At 39.2% G+C, this 14,450-nt stretch overlaps 1 protein-coding gene across 2 annotated transcripts in view; it reads right to left on the reverse strand.

Annotated features, from left to right (window-relative positions):
• Positions 1-3,234, reverse strand: part of Nachralpha6 (nicotinic acetylcholine receptor alpha6) — a 587,525-nt gene extending 584,291 nt beyond the window's left edge. For both annotated transcript variants that reach the window (XM_076321147.1, XM_076321146.1), the window contains exons 1-2: positions 2,445-3,234; positions 429-973 (exon numbers count right to left, since the gene is read on the reverse strand). In XM_076321147.1, the coding sequence (XP_076177262.1) occupies positions 429-564 (136 nt within the window). In that variant the 5' untranslated portion in view covers positions 565-973; positions 2,445-3,234. The remainder of the gene's footprint in view (positions 1-428; positions 974-2,444) is intronic.
• Positions 3,235-14,450: the final 11,216 nt, after the last annotated feature.

Here is a 14,450-nt window from a genome sequence, read left to right on the forward strand (position 1 = left end):
AGTTCCCAGCGTTCCGAAGATTACTCAAAAACATACGAGTCGAAGCATCGATAAAAAAATAGCTCGATCAAGACCGAGCCTGAATCATCGTTTAATTAAACTTACAATCGATCGTTCTCTACCGACCAACCGACATCGAACGTGTACCATAATTACGGGAAAAATGAACAAAAGTTTATTAATCCATCGTAAATGTACGTTCGTTGAACACAGGTGTCCCAAGACTTTTGAACGTCACTGTACGCGCTACTGGTAGCGAGCGGAACTTTAGGAACGCTTTAAGACTCGACGAATGTCTTCGATCGTCGTTAGCGCCCGTTCTCGTGGCCACTTTCCACCGAAATAAATTCCTACGGCACGAAATTGCGGTCCCAATTGAAAATTGTCGGACATTGGCTCGACGAAAGTCGACAGGCGCAGCCACTTACCTTGAGGTAGGACGGTGAGCAAAAGGACTATTTGGAGACTGGCGCTGACCATACAAAGCTTTATTCGCATCTGCGGCAGACCTCTCGTCTGGTTCGCCATGGCGAATGAATTTTGCAGACTCGTCCAGGTCGACATTTCGTATTCGCCAAGGGTCGGCCACCCGAAATTCGGCCTCCTCTTCTCGTATTCCGGATGATTCTTGTCCGTAATTCTCCCACGCACTGCACAATCCGGTGCCACTTCTAGCTGCGATCACCGTCTCTAACGTCACCCGGAAACTGTTCGTCGCGCGCTCTTTCACCGATCGTAATCATGGTACCGAGTACCGGCTGAAGTGCATTCTCGCGCGAATAGTTCGCCAGTCACGCCACGCATTTATCAACGGACCACACTGCGTCGTCGTCGCAACCGAACGTTTCCCCGTCACTTTTCATACACGAGGTTGCGTGTATCGTTCGAACTTCTTGCGAAGACCTGTCCTCGTATCGGAGTTCTAGGTCCGCGTCGTGTTTTCCCACGCTTCGAGCATGCTCGCGTTAAACTCCTGAAAATAATCCTGAACGTCAGACCGACCGAGCGTTTCCTTATTTTCTTTCTATTTATTTCTATTCTTCTATTTTAAATTTACATTCCGCGATCTTTCCCCCGGTAACCGTTTCGATCGCGACACCTCGTTTTTTTTTTATTATTATTTCCGAGTCGACGCGCCAGATTCGTGGAATTTTTGTTCGTCGATAATCGTTGGAATATTTCTGTTAACATTCGTGCGCGTTGTTCGAAAATAAACGTTACCATCGAACCGATAACGGGTATTTCGCTCGGTGAAATATTCCCGTTCGAACGTACCAATTGCAAATGATACCGCAAACACGATTCGACCGATATTTCTTTCGTCTCTCGAGATACACGAATTATCGAAATTACGAAATTCTTTTGTCTCTCGAGATAGGCGAATCGTCGAAATTACGAAAGCAGGTACGCGTTCCGCGATCAGAGCGTGACGGGAACGCGTGGGACGGAATTTAACGAAGAAACGCGCGTTTAATTCACCGACGTTCGCTTATTATTCGCTCGCCAGCCATGTGCTCGACGTGTACTACTAACCGATCCGAAGAACCGTTCCGCGTATTCGCGTGGATGGCGCGCGTTATTAAGTTTAATTTCACTTTGGCGGTTAAATCGGTCGTATTTTTCATCGGAAACGTCGACTTTCATCTTTTCAATTCTCGAACATCGACTTCCACGCGATCGATAAAGGTTCTTGACGCGTTCCCTTCGAAATATTTCTTTCTTTCGACAATCCTGAGGAAAATATTCCTTGGTATTCCCGCGGTTAATACACCGTGAAACGCTCTTATCAATTACGTAGAACGGGATTCCATCGGAATCGAATCCGGTCGAAAACGGTGGAAGAATTGAATCGAAATCGATTACGATATTTCGTTCCCGGAGCACGAAATATAATTATTCAGGTCGCGAGTATCGGTTGAATTCTTTGGATTTTCCGCGCGTACCCCGGCTCGCTGGGAAACGAACATTTCACGTGTTCCATCGGCGAGATCTGTCGGGACCAATGGTGTACACTCGGCGCGTTATTTCCGCGAAAGATGCACGCGCGAAACGTGAAACAAAAGAGCTTGGAAAAGTCGACTCTTCCGGGCGCGAAGCGACGGTTTAAAAATATCCGTTCGGTACCTCGTGCGATCGTGAAACGTACACGAGCCGAAGCTCCCTGAAGCGATTCGTTACGCGATCGAAATTCCTGCAACGGTGAAAACTTCGACTAGATTCTCGTTGGTCTATTAATCGTTATTATTTCGACGGACACTCCGTATCGAGACCAGTCCCACCGGAGAAGTTTCGCGATCGGCTCGAAACCGAGATGAAAAACAGGGCTCGAAAGAGTCGCGAAACATGGAAATCACATTTCCCAGCCACCGGGGACCACGTTCGCGCAAAGCCTACATCCGGGACGTTCCAATACCGATTTCTAACTTGTCGATGTACGAACGTACCTACAATTGCGCCGGCATCTGCCGCCTGGTATCGTTTATCAATTACACGTCAACGTTCTGGCCCCGTCGTTCGATACGGATCGAGCGAGCGCGTTGTTTGGAAAAGGGCTGGTCGCATCCAGGTTACGCGATCACGACTGGTGAAAGTCTCGCGTGTCTTTCGAACGAGATCCGGTTGTTCACAGGTGTTCGATGCGAGTATCCGATCCTCCGTTGCTAGTCGTGCACGAAACAGGAGCCGGAACACTGATCACGGATGCACTTTTCGCCGATGTATTCAACCGGAAAAGCGTTCCTCGGGATTCCTCGGTCACGAACCGACGTGAATTCCTCGCGGGGAGTCCACCGTGCGTGAACGTAGGAGGATCGTGAGAACGATAGGTCGTGACAGCGATATCGCGGTCAGTGTGTTCGCGAATTCCATGAATGGATCGTGGACGAGAAGTCACACCCCGTTGACAGGCACCGAGATTCAGTGATCGTACCTGAGGTTCGGCCGTGGTTTCCGGCTCGTCGTACGAGATCGCGTCTGAACGTAAGGGCAATCGTGCTATCGCGATTCTTGGACGCACCGTGTGCCTGCTATCGCAGCCTGATCGGCCGCGTGCATCGTCTTCTTCGTTCCGCTACTGTCCACTGTATACTCCATCCTTTCCGCGAGTATTAGCACCACCTTCCACCTCCTTCGCTGCCTCCTACTTCACCGGAGCGCAACACGGTGCTGCCCGTATCCAGGCAACTTGGCCAAGCGTGCTGCTCCCACTTTCTCGGCGACTGCCTTTCTCTCGCGTCAAATTCTCTCGCCGCGTTTCGTTTTCACCGTCTCGTTCCTCCACCACCGTGAACATTCTCGTTTATCCCGGCGTTGCACGCCCGGCCTTTATCCTCGATCGCATCCTCGCGCCGCGTCGAGAAAGGAGACGATGCTCCCCGGTAGTCCGCGGTTGGAGAAAAGAAAAAACAAACAAACGAAAGATACTCGTCCTCCGGTGGTTACCTCGAGGCTCGTAACCTCCGCGATCACTTTCGCCGTAGGTGGGTGGTTCTCGCGTATCCAACGTAATCGCGCGCACCGGCCGCTATCGGTTAAAGTCAAGCCGGTGTGCCACGGTGACCGAACGACTGGTACGAACGAACAGGGCTACGTTCGCTGAAGCACTATCACACGCGGCCACGTTACGGTGTCTACAGGCAGGCGTAGGAGACTCGCGGTAGACTGAGACAGCGGCCGAGAAGAAGGTGAAGCGGACAGAGGCGAGGCGTGTGCGCGGATAGAGTCAAAGGGGCAACAGCTAGGTAGATATAGAATGAGAGAGAGAGAGAAAGTGAGTGTGTGTGAGAGAGAGAGAGAGAGTGTGCGAGTGAGAGAGAGAAAGAGCGCGCGCAAGAGAGAGAGAGAGTGTGTGTGTAAGAGTGGGCGAGTGAAAAAGTGTGCGAGAGAGAGTAATAGACAAAGATAGAGAAGAGGGGGAGAAAACCGCCTCGTTCTGTGATCGGGTATCCAAACGGAACTGAAAGTACCCTGAAATAGGAGGCGGTCGGGGGTCGTGTACGAGCTGCCGGTCGAGCTCTCGCGACTCGCAGCTACCGCCGCGATATAGACGACGCGAGGAAGGCTCTCCGCGATGGGTACAACCTTCCCTCCGCCATCCCCTAACCGTTCGCCATCCCTTCCAAGGCGCGAGCCCCTACCGCTCGCGTTCAGTCCCACCACGATTTCGCGGGAAGCTGCGGACTGGACCACCACGCAACTAGCGTCCTCCCCACTCCGAGTTCGGCTACCAGCCGGGTGCTTTGGTGAGACAGAGAGGAAGGATCGGGAGAGTGGGTGGCCTGGGGTGGAGGGCTCGAGGACACCATCCCCGAAGCCCACCCCACAGATCAATATTCTGCCCACCACCGTGTACCGGAGAACTCTGTCCCTTTCTTTCTCGTTCTCCGGGACGCTGGATCCTCGCGTCGCCCTCTCGGCCGCCTCGCGTACCCCCATGGCTCGCCACCGTTGCCGTGTGACTATCGAGGTGTGTGCGTGATATCCCCCTACCGTACGCGCGGTGTATGGATTCGTGCGTGGGCCTCGGAAGTACTTTTACATGTGTACGCGACACCGTACGTGAACCGCGCGCGACTATGTACCTTGGTTCCGTAGCGACGGTCGCGACCGATGCTCAAACGCGATCCAAGTCCACCGAGAGGAATTAGCCGGCCAGGCTCGAGATCCTAACCGTGCTCGCTAAAGCGAACGGTTTAAGTGGAACGTACCCGGGTGACACGGTTCGCCAACCGATCGATCGATCTTGTAACCGTCTACATCCGAACATCACCGACGATAGCCTTAACGAATTACCGATCTCTCGCGCGTACCAGAACAAACCTTCGACGAGAACACCCGAATCGACGATTCGGTGATCGGCTCCCGCCGTACCTGTTTCTCGATCGTTATTTCGCCCACGGATATAACGACGGATCGAATCTACGTATCGCACCTACGTGCCACGGTACTTGTTGCACACCAAGCTTCCTAGAACGAATGAAATTTATAGCGACGGCCGAGCTTACGCGCGATAATACGACGAAAGTACGAGAGTTATTATCGATCACCGACGCACGGGAACGCGACATTCAACCCGTAATTTTTATCTAGCCGATACATCGTTGCATCGGCATTACAGGTGTCTTTAATTATCGACAGCCGCGGCTAAGCGAGATAATCCCGAGCATCGTAAAGGCGCTTCTAGCGGAATATCTCGATCGTGGTTTTCATCGATTGTATCGATCTTTTTCTCGCGTGGAACTAACTTTACATCGATTTGGAGAAACGGACCGTTCAAAGAGTGGCGAATAGTGGGTTTTTGTCTGGTTCGTGTTACCGTCTATGAAATAAACATCGATGAAATTCATCGAAAATTGATTTTTATACGAAACGGGAACCACGAAACTCTAATTATTAAATCCGTGTTGTAAAGGAAAATTAAAGTATACCGTGCGATCGAAACTTGTTAGGAAGAAGAGTTTCGACTTCGTTAAAATTAATTTCTGCCGGAGAGGAAATCTAAAAATGAATTAAAATATTTATGGCGAACTGTTTTTGTGAAACTAACTTTATTATTTATCATATGTATCTCTGTTTTCTAAATTAAACTTCTACAGTTTGGCTTCGGAATCTATTTTTTTTTTTTTTCTTTATCGATAGTTAATTCACCGTAAATAACGAATATAGTATTTTCGTTTATGTAGATACGTGGTTTACGTGCATCGTTATCGCTTTCCGACTTGTGGGAAGGAAAGTATTGTAAATGAACGAAAGTTTGAGAAAATTGTTTTGTTTCTTAGAAAAATACGTTTGGATTATTAAAAAATAATTTGTTTAACACGACTTGGTGATAATGGCTAAATGAATTTTAATCAAACTTTTCGTTCTATATTCTTGTCTCGTAATTTCATTAGATTTTATACAAAATGGTCCATGAATAACGATGGTACCTATTGCAATTCTTTGGTATTTCTGAGATTCGTATATATTCGTTGTTTGTAAAAGAAATGTAAAAAGTTGTTTTAAATAAACCTTAAAGAGAATCAAATTCTACGTAAATAGTTTGATAAATACTTCCTAATAAAAAAAAAGATCGAACGAAATCTCACTCGTTGTATATACTTGTACCACGTTTTTTTCGTTAAAAAATATTACAACGTATACGTATAATAATTTACACGGAGATTTAAATTACGCGTTCCTGAAGTTGCATTTTAAATTTTCAAATTTGTTTCATCGTGTACACAAGTATAATAAATATTCCAAAGATTTTAAAAATATTCTACGAAAAGGAATTAACTTTACAGCACATTTGAAATTCTTTCTTTCGTCGAAAATTATTTTATCTGAAATTTCTTCTTTTGCGAAAACTTGGGATAAAATATTGATTTCAAAAGCACGTAATTGAATTCTGTTTCCATAATGTATTGTGCAAAGTCTAATGTGTCGATTATTGTATTCTTCTCGTCTATTGTAATACTTTTGGAACTTTACTCTTTACATAAATTTGCCAAAGTAATCGATAAGTAAAGTTCGAAGCAACAAATTTGAAAATGTTCGACTTTAATAGATACCTTCGCGTTAATAAATTTACAACCGAGTATAACGTATCAAATTTATTAACATTGAGAATTTTTTAATTCTGAAAGTGCGAAGCTGCTTTAAATTTTATACGAACATACATATTAAACAACCAACGTTTTCAGTTTTAACGAACTTTTCGGAATTCTCTCGATCAACAATTTCAACATTTCTGGACGAGACAAATTGTTATGAAAAATACATATTGTAACGAAGGATAGTATTGTTACGAAAAAAAAATAACCAATATTTCGTTGCAATACGATCTAGCAAAATTAGAACAACCGGCTAACTTTTACTTAAATTTCTACATTCTTTTATACCTACGAATATCTCATTAGACGTACAACATAAATTTAACTTCGTATTTTTGAACAATATTGAATTATTTATATGTTCGATTAAATACACTTCTGTCAAAGAAAGATAATTTACACCGAATAAACGATTAATTACAAATTTTTTAAACCACGAATCTGAATTGAATTAAGACAGCCACATTTTTTAAACATCTTCGCAATAATTGCATCGTTAACGACGAAGTTGTTTATATCTGCAGTTGATTACATAGAAAATGATGTTCGTTGAGAATTTAAAATCGAATTTCTCGATAACAATCTACCGCACTGCGATTCTTACGCTGTCGTTGGTATTTCAGTTTTTGGTACTCTGGAAGCACCGATGATGTATAAGCCTGGATAAGATATAGAATAGGCATTTTACAGAGGTTGGTGTCGCACGATCTGAAATACCGACCTTATGAACTATCGATGGTTTTGGAGCGACCTCTTCGCACAAGAACGGTGATTCTGGAAACTATGTACAACGGAAAGTCGGTAAAGGTAGTAAACCTATCAAAATTGTCTGAGATTCTGTCACATCTATCTGTCTCAAAGAATATTGTAAAAAATCGCATTTATTCTCATAGCTTGATACCCTAACTGATGAAACTTGAAACATTATAGCAATTCGAGGCTGTAAATATTTTTATAATTGCGCTACCCTAACAGTTTTCTGAAATTTCTCGAGTTAATTTAACGAACGATCCTTCGTCGCGAGTAATATCGATTTTATAAATAGGAGATGGTTACGAGGGAATATTCGAAGAGAAACAGATATAATCAAAATTTAATCGATCTGCTTTCATTTTTAATCTATTGTTCGTGCGAGAAATACTGCTAAACTCAAGAAATAAGAGCATCCTTTTTCAATTGAGAATTATTGAGTAATTATTCTTCAGAATAGAGAACCATGGAGTTAGCTGTACGTATCATCACATATACTAGGTTGTTTAATAAGTTTCATCGAACGACAAAACTTATTGAACAACCTATTACGCTCTCCGCATATTTGTTTCGTCGTAGTCACTAGATTTTTCACCTACTGTACGTGTTTCACTTTCTACACGCGACACCCGTTGTACATAATTCATTCGGTACTCGCTAAATGTCACAGTACAACAACCGACAGAACAGTGCCGATTTTCAAGGAAAATTCAAAAGGAACACGTTAAATTTAGATATACATTTATCAAATCATGTAGCTGTCATTTTATTCCATAACCTTTTTCCATCTTTCACACAATTTGAAGATCTCATCCTTCCAGAAGTCAGGTTTTCGTTTGGAAACTTTTCGATACAATTTTTTATATCGACCAAACAGATAAAGTTTTCGCATTAAGGGAATTTTGTAAAGACCTAAATAAGTGAACATCCAAGTCTCTAACAACTTTTTCGAGTAGCCAAAGGCACATGAGTCGCTTCTGATTCGCTAGTTTTGGACATTCTGTCTAATCGCTGTCTTGTGTTCTTCTCCTCTAACTTTGAGGGCTTATTTCACCCCCTAGATACGAATAATAACAGAAATTTAAAAAAATACATGTCAAATATTTTTCAAAGAACTATATTATATGTCAGTTTCATTAAAATCGACGATTACACTTAAGTGATGTCCTTTGTAAGTCGTGCTCATGCTTGCACAACTCGCTAAATACAAATCATCTATTTCGATGGCGTTGATCAGCTTACTCTTCAAATGGGCTAACTACGAGAGAATAGGATTGATCGATTAGGGCCAACTCCACGATTTGAGTCACGTTTTTCCCAAATTTGCTTCATTTTTTTTTGACAGTGCAGTTACACGAAAGTGTTAAACGAAGAGATCGATGGAACTTCAATTCCATGTGTCTTCACATTTTTGCTTCCAGCACCTCTTTGTGGTAAGACACCAGGTAACGAGTTTTACTCACGAACTAACCGGCTGGGAACTTAGAATTAATGTAATAATATATTTTCTTAATGTATAAGAATAAATATATTAGTGTGATACATGGAAAATTTTTGTAATGCATGTGAACGTACGAAACTTTAAATATTTTAACGAAACGTACAAGTATGAATAAAACTCTGATGCATTTCGAGTAATACGATGTTTGCTTCCTTTCTCCTTGTGTTTTCCTAAATTATGAAATCGAACAAAGAGAAATAAAAGTTGCAAGTGATGTTCGATCGTCCCTGGTTCAAAATATATTATAATATAAGATATTACAGAGTAGGGTTCAGAAATGGGATGGGACCAGACAAATTTTATTAAGCTGTCACGGTGTCTGTAACTTGGAAAATATTCTTGCTTTTATGCTGCTAGAATATTCCAAATTTTATTGCGGAGATGAATAAAATTTATTGTTACAATATTTTGGGAGACAGATAGGTCTGATAGAACTACAAACCACATCCAGAGACGAGTTCTCCAGATTTACTACATTTACCAATCTTGGTGACACGATTGAACATGCAGGGGTAGTCCCAGATGTACCCAACCTGACGTATAGATGGCGGTAGTTGTTTGAAAAGAATGACTAAGGGAGAAGGTACCGTCCTTATAAAGTTTAAGTTTAAAGATTGACGACGCTACGTTGTTTAATATTTGTTTGGTAGCTATCGATAGTGAACACTCTAGGTGAATTTGTAAACGTGGAAAAACTATTCTAGTTCCCAGGATCACCGTTCTTAAATGATGAGGTTGCTACCAAACCGCTGATATTTTACGATGTAGATACTTCAGATCATGTGACTTCAGATTCTCTACGATGAAACGTTTATTTTAAATTTCGTCTGTCTATAAATGTATTTCTACGTATTGGTTATATCGCATAGACCAGATACAGAATAGTTTCATCTAGCTTGAGTTGGTACTACACGATCTGAAATACCGACCTCGTAAAATATAGGTGGTCTTCAAGCAAACCCTTCGTTGAAGTATCTGAGATCTACATTCAATTGTATATTGAACCTTACGTTTTATTTAGTTTTATATCTTAAGAAGCTATTCTAAGTTTGCAGACGATTACCTCGATATTACCTGCGATAAACAATTATTTAATAAAAAAGTACCTACACCTCATTTAATCGTTAAGATATATGAATACATGTAATAGACAAAAGTGGAAATGTGTGAAACAATTAATTATTGTGACGATTTGGAGACTATTTTGTCCTTTTCCTTGATATTCTCACTTGCATTTCCTTGTTCCTAATCCTTCTTTGGATGCACTCATAAGTGCATCGTGGAGTTTAGCTCATAAGTGAAAAAATAAAATCATAAAATCGTTAGATGTTTCTTGACAGTTCCTAAACGATGACCTGCTTTGTTAATTCCTGGATAACCACCTAACTAAGGCAAATGTTTCAAAATCTAAATAACTCGTTCGATAGGCATAAACCTTCACGTTATTTCTTTCATAAGTTTTCTTAATTTACATTTATGTTAAGTTTTAATTAACTGGTACTATTGTAGATTGCGTGTAACTTTAGACTTTTTCATTTATCTCGATCATTAAGCACAAGATTAATTCTAGAATTAATTTAGGGAACACGTGGAATAATTCATTGAACACGTGTCAGTTATTACAGTGTGGCCAAAATTCATTCACTCAATCCCTGGCGAAGAGGAATGGGAAAAGGTGTTGGTGTGAGAAGGTTTCGCATGTACGAAATGAATAAATCGAAGTTCATTATTTGTAATACAGCTAAATCTCTAAATGCTATCTCTAAACGCCTAACCTACAGTTCGTTTAAGTTTCAAGTTAAAATATAATTTAACGATTCTCCATCAATGATATTTACAGCACATGTCTTGGGCACTATAGTTTGTCCTTTACTTTGACGACGGAATCGAGAGACATTCAATATTTTAATCAATTTAATTCAATAATTTATCTTAAATTTTCATACCACATTATTTGCAAAATAATTATCATTAATTATATAATTAAATAAATATGAATTAATTAGTGTTTTTCTAATTAACGTAGTTTTAAATATCATCATTTAAATGCAAGAATAACAATCTTTAAATTACTATGACATAATCTTTAATCGTTTCAAAAGTGTTATAATTTTCAATAATGACATTTAATGGACTGGTTATAATTGATTACTATGTGTAATTTCTTAAAACATTCATTGAGATGAATTCCAAGTTTACGTTCGCAAATCTTACAATAAAAAGTTGTTGGTACTCTTATTGCATCGCCAAGAATTATAGGGAATAAACTAGTCAGTAAAGTGCCTAACAAGCACACTTGGAGTAGAACGCTTGATATCCTATATATGTGCCTGACAAGCACACTTAAAGTAGAACGTTGGGTATCGACAGTGCCTGCCAGGCACACTTGGAGTGATATGGGTTAAATTTCAGGTTGGTCATTACCAGTCGAAAAAAGAAAATGCCTGTAAACTGTCTCGAGAAAGGACTGCAACAAATAGCTCTCCATCTTAGGATGGATAGTCATTTTTGTTACTGGTTTATTTATATAATAGGTTGTTCGATAAGTTTTGTCGTTTAATAACACAGTATAGTACTAGGTTGCTCAATAAGTACTTTTCAATGTAGTATTGTTCAGTAAGTTTGATCAAACGACAAAACTTTTGAACAACCTAGTATGTACCTATATACCTGTAAGTGTAAGTAGATATTTTGTTTACTAGCTGAGTGATCCACGATTTGATATAATGTCGAGAATGATGAGTATTGATTGAGCTCAAGTTAATGTCGCCACTAGTTTTGCGTTAACATCGATTCGTTGTTTTGCATTAGTGTTACGATGCGAACTGATTACATCTTGTTTCATTTAATGTTGAGATCTATGAACTGATTAGAATTTTCCATTGGAGTTTCCTTTAGAATCACGAAACAGCTGAATGACCTGTGTAAGGGGTGATTTACGCAGTTTAATATGGCTACGCAGAATTATTAAAGTTAGTATTGTGTATTATTTAACACAAATTATACGATAGTGAACTAGTGTTGTAAATAGTAAAATGTTACATTCTGCAAGGTGTGACGAATAATGAAGTACACTTCGTTCAATTTTGATTGAACAGTTTTTAATTTCACATTTAATAAATTAATGTTGCAAATAAGGAAGAGCACTATGTAGATGCTCTCCGGAGTATTTTTATTTTTTATTTAATGAACTAGTGTTACATAAGAAAAAATAATCCATGACACAGTTCTGTTTGCATTTCTGGAATTCTGAAAAGTGGAGGATATTCTTTTTTTAACTCTCCAGCGAATGTCATTAACAATTTTTTTTATTTTCTTGTCCAATTTTCATATTGTGGATCAAGTGTCCGTCATTGAAAATACTGCTTAAGTGTACAGTCATGTCTGAAAAAACGTACGCTTCATTTTTCATAAAACTAAAAGTTGAATTATATAATATTTACAAATCAAATATGTTTCCTAGATATTTGACGTACTTAAAAATGTCCATTTTACCAGTGAAACGGTACAACATTGAATTTAATATTTTTGAGGTTATGTTTCAAGAAAATCTTTGTAATATCAATGACCAAAACGAACAGCAAATAAAATAAAATTTATATTTTAATAGTCTCTTATAGTATATTATGGTCACATAAGTAGATAGTTTACAAGAAACAAAACTACAATATTTTCCTATATATATATTAACCTTTTTGAAGGAATTACTAATAAAGACGAGCACTTATTCAAGTAGAAGTAATTATTGAATCTTTAGTCTTTAAGTAGGTTAACGTGCAGTTGCACATTTTGAATTTACTTATATCATGGTTCCTTTTTCTCAGGCAGATTCATCTGAAATCTGCATTCTTTGTTAATTGTTCGAACAATGGACCAAACGCGATCGTTTTTCGATTATATGTTAAGAAAGTGTTTGCGAATAAAAATTCTGTACAAAGGGACGGTGACTGATATATAATTAAGGTGGATTTTCATACACAGCAACCTCCACGTGATGAGACCTGGTTATTCGATATTATTTAGTATGAAATTACGAATTGTGTAATCAGTAGCCACGTAATACAATTATTAATTACACATCAAATAATACGAATAAATTGACTGCAATCTTCCACGTACAGTTTATTATACGTGTAGCTTGATTGCAGTATATGTAGAGTAGGCTATATTTTATTCATCCTATCAGCTTTAAAAGCTGTTCTTTCTGATGTGGCAAACAAGAAAAATGTTTCACTGTGCGTTTGGTTTCTACGCAAAGTCTGATACAGATCTAGTTAGATCAATTAGCACACCCGCTAAATCCGGATCGATCCAACTTTCGATTACTTTCAAATACGTAACGGTCGTCGGCATATTTAGTTTTAATTTTTACCGCTTATGGCGTTATAATCTTATTCCAGTTTGAATCGGTAACGTTGAGAGTGACACGGAATGGTAAAGAAGCTCGCAAGCCCTTAATCCATACGACACCAAAAAGCTTTGAAAACAACGTCTATTGTATATCTCTGATACCATACTTTCTCGAAGGCTAAACTTTATCTACTACAGGTAATTATCATTCGTTAATATCTTTATATCGATGTACAACAAAGTAGATATTCCTTACATAACGTGACTTGCTTAGTAATGTACCTTCAACTTCCTTAAATAATTCATCAAGTTTTTATTGCAGCCCACTTATCCTGTCCGTAACAAGGTTACTCGTGCAAAATAAATCCCACATTCAAATTACGTAACGAGAAAGTCGCTAACAATTCTTCTCGGTACTGTGTTAACGTCATTAGTTAGATTTTTCAGTATTTTAAATAGCTATGCTCTTAATGATTTTCCTGTATTTAAAAATACATTGATGTGACCATTACAAATATGAATAATTGCAGTGTCTTACTGGTACACATTTGTAAACTAAGTTCAAACAACTTTAGTTAATATTTCTTGCGACAAGTATCGAAATACAAGTTACTTATTTGGGTACTTGTGGCTATTACAACAATCTACGAGAAGAAATGGCTACAATTGGATAAAATGTCGCAAAGAAAATTTCACAAAATATTTCAAAGAATGTGTTTGTAATAATACGAGACCATGAAATACATACAAGTACAAAAGACCTGAAAAAGATACGTTCCTGAAGTACGATGTATAATAAATTATTCTATTATGCTATTTAATGAGTAGTTCTATTCTATACACGTTAGCAGGGCATTACAAATCGACTTTAGCATTTAAGATATTGTTAAGCACGAGTACTTGCCCACGCATTATGCTAATTTATTCTCAGCTTCTTTGTAAAGCAATATAATGACGATGCAGCGTCCTTTTCGCAACTGGTCAAGGGTATAGTCATTGTAAATCTTGCAAACCTTGCACTTATTTGAAAAGAACACAGTATGAATTATATGATGAAACAAAGACGTTTCTGGGATTAATTAATATTAAAAACGACGTATGGTGTACGACACGATTAATTTTATATTATGATTTTTTTAAGAATCTACTACGATGTTTTTTTATAACCGCATTAAGTTATACTAAAGCATATAGATTATTTTTCAAATATTCGAGGATAATTATTTTTCAAATATAAAAGATTTGAATGAATTGTA

This window comes from Ptiloglossa arizonensis, chromosome 9 (genome assembly GCF_051014685.1).
Source record: "Ptiloglossa arizonensis isolate GNS036 chromosome 9, iyPtiAriz1_principal, whole genome shotgun sequence".
Classification (NCBI taxonomy): Eukaryota; Metazoa; Arthropoda; class Insecta; order Hymenoptera; family Colletidae; genus Ptiloglossa; species Ptiloglossa arizonensis.